This window comes from Bombus pascuorum, chromosome 9 (assembly GCF_905332965.1).
Source record: "Bombus pascuorum chromosome 9, iyBomPasc1.1, whole genome shotgun sequence".
NCBI classification, from domain to species: domain Eukaryota; kingdom Metazoa; phylum Arthropoda; class Insecta; order Hymenoptera; family Apidae; genus Bombus; species Bombus pascuorum.
The window spans coordinates 3,701,166-3,715,757 of NC_083496.1; the positions used below are offsets into that span (position 1 = coordinate 3,701,166).

The following is a 14,592-nucleotide window of genomic DNA, read 5'->3' on the forward strand; positions in this document are numbered from 1 at the left end:
TTATTTAACCAACTCGAACTTTACATAGCGAATTCGAAAAACGATTAATATTGTGTGTCAGTTATAAGAAAATGACAAAAACGATAGAATAGTGTTCTAAGTTCATTGCATGTTATAAGTTATTATTATAAATGTAACTGAATATCGTGTTTGAATTTCAAATTAATTTTAAATTAAACAGTCATGGCTGCTCGCGCATTTATACATTATTCTGTTGATTTGAAATTTTGTTGTAAAAAATGCAAAAAAATATTGGATCTTTGTAATACATATAAATCAAGTCGAATTTTAACGTCGCAGGTTTTCAAGATATTAATTTATGAAGCAAGATGATTACATAAGGTAGGGATAAAACATTAACTATCAACATCTTCCTTGAATATTTATATTTCAATATACATATCACGCTTATACTTACAAATAACACATTGTACAAAATAAATATTCATAGTATGTAAATATGAATTTTAAGGACGTAGATGCAAATATAGAAGCTATTAACTATTATTACTGTTTTCTTACTTCTTTTAACAAAGTCTTTTACATTTCACGAATAAAAATATCAATTACAAATTTTAAATAAGTGATCTTTTGAACTTGTATCTCGTGCAAGTTAAAATCATAGGAAAGAATGAATGTATGTATTTATTTCCTCATTAAAAGTTCGCAACAAGTACTAAATGTAGATAAAGATGGTGGTATATCTTCCATTAATCTAATTATGCATAAGGCATGCGCTATATGCTTTCCTTTTTTTAATTCTTGTATAAGAATTTCTGCATTTTCCTTTACATCTGTTAGAGATCGATTCACAAAGACATGTTCAATGATTCGATTAAATATTTCGTGATTCGGGTCGAAGTATGCTGTTAAATTTTTCAAAAATAACATTTCTAGTATCGGTGCTGACAATGTTAATTCCTAAAACATAAAATAACATTAGTAGAAATGTGTAAAATAAAAGCATGAACCTGTTGATGTACGTGCTTGTGCATACTTTATGTCTTTCCAGAAGAATATTTACTGCTTCTTTGTGAAATTCTGAATTATCCATATCCAACCTAATATAAATTGCGTGCTCAAGAGGAATTTCTTCTGTGTTCAAAAATTCTTTGAGTACCTAATACAAATAATACAAAAAAAATAATTAGTTATATTTAATAAATTGGTTATAATTTACTAAACTGTATTTCAATAAAAAATTTACGTTTGTTGAAGATAATGCTTCTATTAATTCTTTATATTCTTCAAAACTTTGTTTGCTATGTTTGTTTTTATCTTTTTCCATAATAAAGGCATTAACTAGTTTCATCATTTTTAAAATTGGATGTTTATTAACTTTTGTATATTGAGAATCTTCAAATTGTGGCCATTGTAATAACAATTTCTTTGCCTCATAAAAATGATCAACATTCCTTATTTTACTAAATATTTTTTCAAAAGCTTCAAAGCGATCTTTTTCTGTCGCACATTCCCCTATATCTTTTATTAGAGAAGTATTATTTTCTATACACAGTTCTTGATTTAAAATATCTTTTTTGTTCCCTACGTTTTCTATTATATCTTCATCTGAAAAGTTGCCCCAATTATCAGTCCATTCTATATCATTTTTGTCATTAGATTCAGATGAACTCATCTTAATTTTATCTTTCTCGTTACGTCGCGAATTTTCTGTCGAAATTTCTTCCTCTTTTGATTTTCCAGTAAATACACTTGAACTTTGTGCTTGAACAATATTAAATTCATCTGACTTTTGATGATCTTCAATCTTATTGTCGTTTTCCATTTTAACGTCGTGATGTAACTCAAGAAATTCTGTCTTATTTATTCCGCAGCTTTTAGATAAACATGTTTGCCAATATTCAAATTGTTCATAAATGTCAGATTTTTTGTATCTGTGAGCTGTACTCATCGTTTTTAATATTAAACTCAACGGATCAAACGAATATAAATCTGTAAAATAATAATCTTTATATGTGCTTTTGTATAATTCCAAACAATAATAATACATTGAAGTTTGTATGTATAGCATTGTTTGTGGCAGTTCCATTAAAACATTGTGTATTTCTTCTATATACTTCTTATGTACACTAAATAAATATGCCATGCCTAGTAACCAATCCTGTTGTATAGTATACTTTGTACACTCTAAAAATACTAAAATAAAAACAGAAATTATCGTTTATCCAATATTTAACTTATATACATATATGTTATATATAACATATATTATACACATGTATTTAACTTATATACATTTCCGTTTAGGCGAATACGTAATACTTACAATGATTAATATCACTCACTTCCAAACCATAACAAAATGTTTCATTCAACATAGTTATCCTCAAAAGAGCACGGCAGCATTTGAGCTGCGTATTTTGTAAATCTGGCATTGAATAATTTACGTATTTCGTGTCGAGTTCACTAAGTTTACAATTTTTATGTAAATCTTCATAAAAACATGGGAAACTTTGAATGTCATCATCTTCTATAAGATTTTCATATCCTGTGTTATTATCCTGATTATTTGAGAAATTAAATTTTAATCTAGACTTCCAAAAATTTGTGTCGCTTATATTTTTTATTAAACTAAATGCTGAATCTTTCATAACATTTGCAGAAGTTTTTACTATCTCAGTAGAAGCTTCCAAAACTTTTGGGACAAATTCTTTAGTTTCTATTTGCGGCTGTAAATTGACAATGATTTAGTATAGTTCTATATTTTTCGTTAGAGGTGGTATTTTTTAATGAATTTCTTACAGTAGTTAATGCATCTATAAATTCATCTTCACTATCTGCGTCTTCACTATCATTGAAATCATCAGATAGTAAAGCAGGAGGTATCCACAATTCTAAATTTTTATGTAACATTTGTATTTCTATTAAATATATTTGATCTAGTGCTTTGCTCAGCATATCGCTAGGCCCATTGTTTATTGCAAACCATAAACATTTTTGTCTAGTTTTCAGATCTTCGTAATCTCCACAAAATCCTAATTCTAAAGCAACTGTCCAGGCAGGAATATAGTTATTTTGCATTAATTGCTGACAGGTAGCAGCACAAACATTAAAGTCCTTTACCTATTATATTATATTATAGATCAATTATCTGCAATTAAATATTAAATACTAGCTTTAAAATAACTCTACCTCAAGTGCTTTTTTCGCAATTAACTCCAAAACCTTTCCTTCCCGCATTCTACTATTATTCCTCTCTATTCGTAAGTAATTCGCTAACGTTAATAATCTCTGACGACTTTTATGAGCATCTACCCTCTTATTTAAACAGTCCTTTATCAACTGTAGTCTGTCTTGCATTAATCGCACTTGAAGTGGTAATATATCAATATAGAATTCATTCAAAATTTGAAGCGAGTTAATGAGATCGTACTCTTCTTTTATCTGTGCATTATCATCTATGATTAGATGAAGGCAAGCTCTGAAATTATATTATTTATAAAGGTTAAAGTAGGAAATCAGTGCAAGAACTAAAAACACTTACCTAGCTAATTCCATATTAGAGTCAGTTAAGGATTTTGAACTATTAAAATACTCTTTACTAGCATCTAAAATTAAATTCACCGTTTTTTCATAAGACACTTTCAATAAAGACTGTTCATTTTTCTTAGTCTCAATTAAAGCAGTGCAATTTTGTATGTTAGATTTAACTCCTGATACCAAACGTGCTGATACACAGATTTCAAAACAAATTTCTATGTCGACACATGTAAAAATTAGACCATGAATTTCTAACATTTCATTTAATAATTGAGCCCATTGTTTTTCATCTGGAGGTGGTGCTCTTAAATTAAACAGACAACATTTTGAAATACAAAACATTCTTATAAAATGGATATTAAAAAATAAAAAATGCCTAGTCACCTTTTGTTTAAACTTCTTGCCATTTGAATCAGTAGTTGTTTTGCAGCATCAGGATTACTTTTATTTTTTCGCAATACATGTAATGTAGTTTTAACGCCATATTTATTTAAAATTTTTGCACATTCAAGTTCTTTATCAAGCTCTTCCAGTAGAGTGTTTATGGCATCTATTCTTCTCATTTCACGGTCTTTGGCGATGGAATCTACAATACGTGTTGCTTTTTCATACATATTAGGATCATTGCAAGCGTATATGCAATCTAACGCTAAAATCGCAATATTCTCTATCATTTGAAGAATCTCATCATCTTGAGATTGTTTTAAGTATTCAAAAAGTTTAACTGGTAACTTTAAGTCTTCTTTACTAATAGACACTAAATAGTCACTAAATAAATATCTCTGTAATTCTCCGCCCAGATACTGACTTCTTCTTTTTATAAATGATAATAGAAAACTTTTTATATCATCAACAAAACTTTCTTCACTAGTCATGCTCATTAGCAATTTAATTTTTTCCAAATTAGATAATTTTTGTAATTGATCTAAAGATAGGTCTTCTATATAAATTTTGTAAATGATATCGTCTAAAGTTTCCAAATCTAGCAACAAATTGTCTAATCCATTAATATTATGTAATTTGGCAATTTTTATCAATTGCAAAGCATTATCAATCATATAACTATTCCTCTCGATCTGATAAGCTCGCGACTCGTACCATTTTTGTAACAATTCTGGTGTAAGTAATGTGTTTCTGTATATAGTTAACGATGGATCATATTCATAAAGTGATTGTGATTTATCATCGCTTTCTAAATTAATTATCTCATTGAATTCAGCTTTCTCAGCCCAATCTTTTTGTCGTAATTCACGCTGATCAAACAGAAACAATTGTCCATCAATGTCGCATTCTGGTAGAAGTTTTTTATACTTCAATGGATTTAAAGTCTCTGGAAAGAAACTAATAATAGCTAACCAATGAGGTAACAAACATTCACCGTAGTAAGTGAACATAATTTCAACTCCCCGACAATCTCCATCCTTCGCAAATTTAATTGCATTTTCAACAGCTGAAAGCTGTCGAAATTCTTCGTAAAAGTTTTTATCGTACTTTAACGAGGAATTTAAAATAATTTCGTATGTAAGTAACTTATCTAGATGATCTAGAAGCTTCCTTCTATATTTAATTAAATCCTTTTGAGCGTCAGATAAATGTTTAATATCGATCTTTTGCAGCGCTTGATTTATTTTTTGTATCTGTCTTAAGCTTATACTAGCTTCATCCATTCCACTCCATTCTTCATCAGTATTATCTATTATAAATTTTCCATTGTCACAGGTTCCAATTGCTACTAAAGTTTCCAGGTTGGCACCTTTTAAACCAAAATTTAATAATTCTCTTGCTGCTTCGATAGTATCTGGAACTCGAGTAATGCATTCATGTAGGACCCAAGACCTTTTTGTAACTTTACTCAAATGTTCTTGAATAGCATTCAATGATAATTCAGATTTTCTCCACTGTGTCTGATATACCAAATCTGTATCCAAATTATATGTATTTGCTAAAGCCAATGCTTCTTCATATTCCTATAATACAATCTTTTGGTTACTTTAGTTTCAGCTATTTTAAATTTCACAAATACTCATACCTCTATATCAATTTTTCTTGAATAAAGTTCTTCAGGTGTAGTACTTTTAAGTCCAAGGATTCTATATGTTCTAAATAATACTCTTGACTTCTTCTTTTTAGGCTGAAATCTTTCAATGTCAGTGATAGAATACAAGGTACTTTGCATTAAATTCGTTGTATAATTTAATATACTAGCTGGTTGTAGTTCATCACTTTCTTCTTCACTTTCTGAAGAGGCTTCTTAAAAATTGAATTAATATGTTATATTATATGTATAGAAAATATGTACTCCCTAATTAAGAACTATAATACAAACCTGATGTTTGATTTTCTGTATTAGATTCTCTGTTCCGTTTTTTACTTGTTATGTATGTTTCACAATCAAGGCATAAAAAACCTCGATCTGAACCAAGTTCATGTATTTGTGGTTGCCCAGCTAAAAATTCAGGGCTTGAACCTAAAAGATTCTTTAAGTCGGTTGTAGAACATACAGAAGTGGATCCAGAACATCTTGTAATTATAATTGCCTTTAAAAATATCAATAAATTAATATTAATATGACCATGTATTTAAATATATGTGTATGTACATTTAAATAATAAACATTACCTCTTCTGACCACCAGCCAATATCTATTGGATGGAATTCAGTAACACCTGGTGGAAACTTTTTTGTTTTTGCATGTCCTAAAGGATTAGGTATATTAAAGTCTGGTTGCTCTGATAATTTCCATTTTCTTTGTATCAACAAAGTTGGTAATCTCCATAAAGATATTGAACCATCTGTATGTAAACATGTTAAAAATTTATTATTTGGAGAGATTTTTACTTTAAATATGATAGATTCTGGTTGCAAGCTCAGTGTGGGGATAATGTTCCATATGGAAAATCTCGACTTAGTTTTCGATTCATCATCAAAAGTAAATGACAACTTGCAATATGGATATTCATTAAGGGGTCGCCAAGATGTTAATCCACTGTCTGAGGCTGTTGACTGTAATGTTTTATATAGTTCAGGATGTTGTACTTCCTAAATTGATATATATAAAAAGTATAAATAAGTACATTAATTACCATTAATTTCTGTGATATTGTATTTCCAGCAACATAAAATAAGCTATGTTTTTCATCATAAACAACAGCATTTATTCCATTTTTATAAAAAGTGCCAAAAGAAAATTCATAATTTGCTTCAAATTCATTAGTTGTTGAAATGTGATATGATTTGAGTAAACCACTGTATGTGATTAACATAAATTCATAAGACCATTTGTCAGACTGTGTCCTTGGTTTGAGAAATATCATAGAAGCTATTGCATCACCAGCTTCTAAAATATGAGGGTTTTGGGATATTGTTTTTGGACTGATATTAAAAATATTATTTCCCAGGGCATTGTAAAAGGAAGCATAACCATTGCTAGATGCTAATACTAAAAGTGTTCCATCTGGACTCCAAACCAGTTTACGCCATTCTGGAAAAGCATCCTTTGGTACTAAAATAATAAAACATACATGAATTTTTGAAGCCTAGACAGATTTAAGAAATCATTATATGAATTTACCGGAAGCTTTCCCAACAACTGAAGAATATTCATCTTTTGCTTTTCGAATTTCTATGACATTTTCTTGTAAAACAGCAAGTAAACGTCCATGATCTCCAATTGCAAATTTCCATGGTAAAGTAAAACTAATTTGTTGTGATATACTTTCTGGTAAAGAATACCTATTGTTAAGATATCTAAGTGCATTTTTTATTGTCCCTGTCGTAGGCAATATTACAGAATCATTTTTGCATTTCTGAAATAGATATTATGTTATAAATGCATAAGAATCATAGATGATGTAGAATGTGTCTCATTCCAGATTTCTTTTGAGCAAGTAACAGTGTAAACTTACTATTAATTCTGGCTCTTGCTCGCGAATAAAATATTCTAACAATTCATAAAGTATTGGTTTATTTGATGATTCGTTTGAATTAACCATTTTGTTATCAGAAACATAACCTACTACGTTGACGAAAACATAGACCTGAGGTGGGAGTTAGGAGTGAAATCAGTCGGAATCTGATAAGTCACTAGTCAATGTCATATTCTTGAAAAGCAGATAGATAAATTTAAATGAAAATTATTTGAGTATCTTCAAACATGTTAGTGGGAAACTTTAATTATCAAAAGAATCATGCATATGTTTTGTTAAAAATAATTTAGAATAATTGAACAATATTGGTATGGTCAAAACTTGGTATCTCTATAGAAGTTGTATAAGGCACATGTGTAACACAGTGCGTACATGTGAATTTCAAAATACAAACTTGGTCGTGCCTGTAGTTGTCAACAGGGTCGCGTGAACCTTTTATTTTTACAATTGAAATTTCTTAAATATTTGTAAAATGTCAGACGGTGAAGATGATTTTATGTGTGAGGAAGAGGAAGATTATGGTCTTGTGAGTATTTGTGTACTTAGGAAGGAAATGTTGATAGAATGATTTTGGTTAAGAAATAGGTTAGAATTTTGATCTTGACATATATGAAATTTAAAAATAGTTTAGAAGTATCTTGTAATGTTTAAATAATAGCAAATAATGTTGCTTAGATTTTGCTTAATAACAATAAAGATGTTGAAGTTATATCATAAACTAAATTTGCTTAGGTTATGCTGATGCTTTCAAGATGACACTTTTTATGTTTTCTTTGCTTAGCTATGATAACCGATTGTTTTAGAATAAAATCAATTTCAAAATGATATGTTTTTGTAATAATTTTAGGAATACTCTGAAGACTCAAATTCAGAACCTGATGTTGATTTAGAGAACCAATATTATAATAGTAAAGCTTTAAAAGAGGATGATCCAAAAGCAGCTCTACAAAGTTTTCAAAAAGTTTTGGATTTAGAGGGAGGAGAGAAGGGTGAATGGGGTTTCAAGGCTTTGAAGCAGATGATAAAAATTAATTTTAAATTGGTACATCATTAGATTAATGATATATTTATAAGATATACTTATATTTGTTATGATGCTTGATTCTTTCAGGGTAATTATAAGGAAATGATGGCAAGGTATAAGCAATTATTAACTTACATTAAAAGTGCAGTTACTAGAAACCATTCAGAAAAATCAATAAATTCCATATTAGATTATATTAGTACCTCAAAGAATGTGAGTAATATACTAATGTAAATTATAGACTAATTTAGATTTCAAATGTATCTGCTTTTTATTGTATTTTACAGATGGAATTATTACAAGATTTTTATGAAACTACTTTAGATGCGTTAAAGGATGCTAAAAATGATAGGTTATGGTTTAAAACTAATACAAAATTGGGAAAGTTATACTTTGATCGATCAGATTTTAACAAATTAGCAAAGATATTAAAACAACTTCATCAAAGTTGCCAGGTAGAATTTCTCTAATTATATTATTAAATGAGAATTATTAGTACAATACATATGTATCCCATTTTATTAGACTGATGATGGGGAGGATGATTTGAAGAAGGGTACGCAACTTTTGGAAATCTATGCATTAGAAATACAAATGTATACAGCACAAAAGAATAACAAGAAATTAAAGACTTTATATGAACAAAGTTTACATATTAAAAGTGCTATACCACATCCATTAATAATGGGTGTCATTAGAGGTAGTACAGTTCAAATTAAAAATGGGATTACTTAAATATATTTAATAACATAAAATAAAATTTTTTATTTATTTATAAAAGAATGTGGAGGGAAAATGCATTTAAGAGAAGGTGAATTTGAAAGAGCACACACTGATTTCTTTGAAGCTTTCAAAAATTACGATGAATCCGGATCACCAAGACGTACTACATGTCTGAAATATTTAGTTTTAGCAAATATGTAAGTAAAAAATTAAACAGGTGAAATAGTATATTGTAATATTAATATACTCTGCTGTTAATGTTTAAATGTATATAAAAACAGGCTTATGAAATCTGGTATCAATCCATTTGACTCTCAGGAAGCAAAACCATACAAAAATGATCCAGAGATCTTGGCAATGACAAACTTAGTAGTCAGTTATCAAAATAATGATATTAATCAGTTTGAATTAATTTTAAAACAAAACAGGAATAATATAATGGATGATCCTTTCATAAGGGAACATATTGAAGATTTATTACGTAATATACGCACACAGGTATATGCGGTACATGTACTCTATATGTTTCAGGAATTACGAAAAATCTAAACATAACGTGTATTTACGTAATTTTGCAGGTTTTAATCAAATTAATTAAACCATACACTAGAATTTACATCCCTTTTATAAGCAAAGAATTAAATATCGATGTATCAGAGGTTGAAAGTCTCTTAGTGTCTTGTATTTTGGATAGTACTATCCGTGGTCGTATTGACCAGGTAATGCAACAAATTTTATATCATTTAAAAGTAATTTATTTACTTCATCGTATATCAAATTGTATACAGGTGAATCAAGTGCTCGAATTGGATAAAAAATCAGTATGCGCGGCGCGTTATAACGCTCTTGATAAGTGGACAGGACAGTTACACTCTTTGCATTTAACTATAGTAAATAAGATGTCGTAAAGAGCATGATGCGCGTGAATTTAAAATAACATCGACCTTAAAATAATACATTGTATAGTATATCATAAATATCTGTCTCCGATTACATGAAAAATAAAATTTGTTGTGATATAATAAACTCAGGATTTTAATACGATTCGCTTATTATACCTTCTCATTGTAATATTCTTTCTTATTACTTTGCGTTTATCTATTTACTATATACTATAAATCAAATCAATTCAAGTCAATTCATTTATAACGTTAATCACATAGGCTATGCTATCTTTCTATAATTCTTGATTTTCTGCTAAGTTGGTATCAAGGGTATTGAGTTGTTTCAAAAATATCACGAGATCATGAACGGATACGATGTTGGGGATAATCTATAGTTCCTTGTTCGCTTCCGACACGATACTTTGTCAAGTGTCCAATCTCTGGAATTCTGTTCAATCAATCAAATTTAGAGTACGTTATTTTTTGCATGTCTATTTTTCGATATACAAATACGAGAACTATATTCAATCGATTTCTCTTCTGCAGTTTTGCATTTCCTTAAAGATCGAGTTAACAATTAACAAAAAGAGAGTTACTTCATTGCGTCTTTTTATGGTGCATGCTTATTGATTGACATGTATTATTCAACAAAAAGCTGTTACAGTTTCTTACGTGCGACGACGATAACGAAACGTCAGATATAGTTTACTTATTTGTTGATCGCATTATCGAAAGTAGTTGATCAATTTCTTGAAATTTCGAAATTCGTAAGTTTCAATTAACGAAATTCTATTTATCCGTTCTAATTTCTATGCAAGTTCGATACAACTGAACACCCTGTAGAAGGAAATGCTTCAACAGAAGGATGACGAACGTGCCGTCTCGGTGGAACTGCACGACTGGTTTTAGCTCCGTTTCAAGCATTGTTATTCAGTCTACGTTCGCGCCTATGTAAATGTTGGTTAACCCCAGGCAGGACGGGCGGCAGGGTCCCTAGGCTCGTCCTACATCCTCACTGCTACGGGATGGTGTAATCCTCTCGTCCTCGAACAGGTTCATCCTCATCCTCGCCACGTTTAAGGTGGCAGCTTGCAAAGCCACGGAAACTTACTTTGTGAGAAAATCAATTTAGAAAGTAAAATCAGCAACAAATATGGTGGATTGTTGATTTTCATTTTCCACTTCGTAAAATGGATATTTTCATGAGGATGGCTTTCCTTATTTCAATTTTTACTATTAATTGTCAGAGAATTATTCCTGTTCTTATGATTGTCCTAATATTTAAAAAATCTATGAAAGTTTTGCACGATCGCATTTTAAAGCATAGAGAAATCGTTCATAGAAATATCCTGATGCGTTTCTATGTATTTTCGTATTAAGGTTCCAGGGAGTGATGGTTAGAGCTGCAGTCGGCGTGATTAGCGGGCATGCGAGTATACGCGTGAAACGACGTCGACGATAACGACTATGTCGACGGAATCCCAACGTTAATTGGCACTTGCAATCAAAGCACAGTTCGAAATATCTACCGGTATTCACGTGGCTTTTCCACAGATTTTGAAATGAAACTTTCCTCGAAATCTTCTTCTCAACGAAGAGATAGAACTCGTGGAACAATCGAGGTGATTCATCCTTTAGATTGCCAACGGTATTTCTCGGACGATCGATCGATGATTCAGTATTAAGATTCCTTTGATCAAAGTTGGAAAAAGGAGGAGGAAAGTTTATTAAGTTTATCAACCTTTTCGAGTGTCGATGATGCTTTGATCTGGGAAAAATGATACGAGTTAGAATAGTGAGTGATTATTATAAAGAAGACTGTTCCAGATGAAAATAACATAAAGTCAACAAGAAATCATAGATCCGACTGAACGTTAACGAACCAGTATTTCTCATCTCTTTTTCTCTTTCGCTTCCTTTTTTTCTCTAATTCGAACATCACGTCCGTTGCAGGTTCATGTTGCAACGTACACGAGGGACGTAGCTCGTGCAGCTGTGAGTAGATTCCACCCTTTGAGAAGAGTTAATTTAAGTGAAAACTCCATTTTCAGTGTCTCTTCCGTTGGAGGATGCCCCACGGGTCTACGTTGTACGTTGAGAAAAAAGAAATATTCGAGTTTTATACCTCGTTGCATAACTACAGCGATAGGATATCTTCCACAATTTTGAGACATCTTTCAACGAATTTCGGAAGTTTCCAACTTTTTTCCAGATGGAGTAATTGTTAGATCTGGCCTAACCTTGTTAGATAGCCGGTAAAACAATAACAGGAAAGAATAGATAGAAAGGGGATAGACAGCTGCATCGACGCCAAGATGTTTATTATATCGTCTATTCTATTCCATCTTGGGTGATTAATTTTCAACCGATGGTTGAAAGGTTTAAGAATTAAGGATAGTGGTCAACGGTAACGTGGGATGATGCTATCTAATTTTCACGTGACGATTTTTTCTCTGCTATTTCGTAACGCGATTCGAATTGTCGAGCGGAATTCCTCATGTAGACGGTTAAATTTCACTAATTTCTCTACGTAATATTACATTGGGAGGCGAACGAACAAAAATTTTATTTTATATCATTATCGGCACTCAAGAGAAATTCGTCGCGACGAACGATAATCTTTTTGACGATAATCCCGCAAGAAATAAGTTTTAGTAAAAACGATCGTCAACGACAACTCGCAAGGGGATATACATCATAGGAACAAGCAATACAGTGTTTTTCGTCGTCGTGCGGCGTCACGACGCTATATGTCGGCAGAGCAGCATAATTTCTCAAGTATTGTTCGCGCCTCGCGTCGATTTATCCAGCTGCTAAGGTGGGAAAGGTAGGTCGACAATTCCCGTGAAACGTTGGCTGGAATGGTACGACGAAGGGGATTGCAACACATCTGCCAGTTTTTAGTGGCGTCGCCATATATCATAAGTGCGAGTGAAACGTTCAGGCCGGAGAGGGCCACTGGCTGAGCCATCTATCTTATACGGCTTAACTTGCTGTGTATCCGATGTACACGCGTGAGCGCGTGTGCAAACACTTACGATAAAGCGAGCGAATCGTGTGTTCTTATTCCTACGTATACGTATAATACATATACGTGTACATATCATATATACATACATACGTACATACATACGCGTATGCGTGCGACGTCGTGGGTTTCGATGTCAAGCAACCATAACGCAATAGTCGAGGATGAGGCGAGAACAGTTTTTCTCGGTTACGTCGACAAAGTCGTCTCCTAGGGTCCTAGCAGTCGACGTGTAACTTTTACCGACGAGTATTCAAGTAACATGCCCTGGAATTGGATAAGACGAATTGGAAAATTGAATCGACTACTCGGAAAACTTTCCATGGATGTCCGTCGTAGAGAAGACAATCGGTTCTAGTTTCTGACGTTAAGATAGTTTTGAGCAAACTGTTTAAAGCTTGCATCGGTAACGTTCTCGTTCGAAATATTCGTTCGATCAGAGGACTTTTCCATTTACGGCTGCAGCGCCCAGAGTGAAAAGTTTGCCTAATTGGAACGCTCAAAATGGAATGAATAAAATTTGGACGTTTTCGTCCGTTGGATAGATGACCTTTCCGGACTAGTTTTAGCGTGGTAGCGCGCGGAGAACGATTTGATCCCGACGAAAGTTTGTTCGATCGATGGGCTGAGTCGACAGAGTTAAACGTATCTATGGCCGTTGTTCCATGTAAAATATACGAGTATTGAGATCAGAAATTTTAATCTCAGAGGAACAGGCCGCGAAGATGGCAGATGAACGAGCGTGCAACTAATCGGGCGGCGAACGCCCGTAAGCCGGATAAAAGGGCTTTGGCGTATTGGAAAATTGAGAAGTTCTGCTTGGGATCATGGGCATGAATTCGCGACATTTACATTTTATGATATTTGTCGAGTCCTTCGACCCTTGTTGCCACCAGCGTAGACATTCCTTAAGCCGAGCCATCCTTTCGTTCTCACACAAATATCCCGCCAAGGACATTCCCCTTTCCTCCAGCCTTTTTTTTATCACGCTGTTGTGTATTATTCGCATGATATATGTGTGCCGTAGTAAAGTAAAGAAAAAGATAAAGAGAGAGAGAGAGAGAGAGAGAGAGAAAGGACGAAAGGACCACTCGTTACCGAGATAAAAGTAGAAAACGTACGTAAGTTTTCGAAATCCGGTTTCGAGACGCTTTAATTTCTTTTTTTACTATCTTGTTTAGCCGCGACAAATTTTATTTACTGCCCCTGCAAGATGGTCTACTTCTTGCCTGGTTTATTTTTCCTTCTTTCTTCGGAGATAGTAGAAGGAAGCGCCTATTATCACGAGACATTTGTTTCTTATTTATAGGCAAGAATCGTTGAAGTTAACCATAGGAGAACTTCCCTAACGAATATCTTTTTTGTTCCGAGGAATGACCCATTGAATTCGTCGAGCAAATGTATGTACGCTCGTGCCATTCAATTACGGCGCTCATCAATGAAAACGAAAAGAAAAAAAAATTGGATAGGGAAGAACGTATCATTCGCTTCGACGTTATCGCTTCG

The 14,592-nt window shown here is 32.2% G+C and overlaps 2 protein-coding genes across 3 annotated transcripts; one reads left to right on the plus strand and one right to left on the minus strand.

The window, feature by feature from the left end:
- Positions 1-375: 375 nt before the first annotated feature.
- Positions 376-7,610, minus strand: LOC132910606 (NBAS subunit of NRZ tethering complex-like). 2 transcript variants are annotated; one of them, XM_060966400.1, is made up of 14 exons: positions 7,407-7,610; positions 7,073-7,307; positions 6,585-7,003; positions 6,121-6,504; positions 5,828-6,038; positions 5,531-5,748; positions 3,886-5,468; positions 3,506-3,805; positions 3,154-3,442; positions 2,764-3,084; positions 2,288-2,690; positions 1,208-2,157; positions 998-1,120; positions 376-921 (listed from the first exon to the last, which is right to left on the minus strand). In XM_060966400.1, exons 1-14 carry the CDS (start codon positions 7,491-7,493, stop codon positions 646-648), a joined length of 5,799 nt encoding a protein of 1,932 aa, XP_060822383.1. In that variant the 5' UTR covers positions 7,494-7,610; the 3' UTR covers positions 376-645. The 2 variants fall into 2 exon arrangements, with proteins under 2 accessions (XP_060822383.1, XP_060822382.1); XM_060966399.1 differs by having other exon boundaries at positions 5,531-5,751.
- A 43-nt stretch (positions 7,611-7,653) lies between these two features.
- Positions 7,654-10,213, plus strand: LOC132910607 (COP9 signalosome complex subunit 2). Its single transcript, XM_060966401.1, has 9 exons — positions 7,654-7,953; positions 8,275-8,469; positions 8,539-8,664; positions 8,739-8,906; positions 8,977-9,151; positions 9,233-9,371; positions 9,456-9,672; positions 9,753-9,893; positions 9,963-10,213. Exons 1-9 carry the CDS (start codon positions 7,900-7,902, stop codon positions 10,080-10,082), a joined length of 1,335 nt encoding a protein of 444 aa, XP_060822384.1. The 5' UTR covers positions 7,654-7,899; the 3' UTR covers positions 10,083-10,213.
- The last annotated feature ends 4,379 nt before the right edge of the window (positions 10,214-14,592 follow it).

Coding starts and splice junctions, on each gene's coding strand:
- LOC132910606 (XM_060966399.1), bottom strand. CDS start 7,493: ATGGTTAATTCAAACGAATCATCAAATAAACCAATACTTTATGAATTG. Junction 7,004..7,072: donor AGTTGTTGGGAAAGCTTCCG/GTAAATTCATAT, acceptor TTATTATTTTAG/TACCAAAGGATGCTTTTCCA. Junction 5,752..5,827: donor TACAGAAAATCAAACATCAG/GTTTGTATTATA, acceptor TCAATTTTTAAG/AAGCCTCTTCAGAAAGTGAA.
- LOC132910607 (XM_060966401.1), top strand. CDS start 7,900: ATGTCAGACGGTGAAGATGATTTTATGTGTGAGGAAGAGGAAGATTAT. Junction 8,907..8,976: donor AACTTCATCAAAGTTGCCAG/GTAGAATTTCTC, acceptor CCATTTTATTAG/ACTGATGATGGGGAGGATGA. Junction 9,372..9,455: donor TATTTAGTTTTAGCAAATAT/GTAAGTAAAAAA, acceptor ATATAAAAACAG/GCTTATGAAATCTGGTATCA.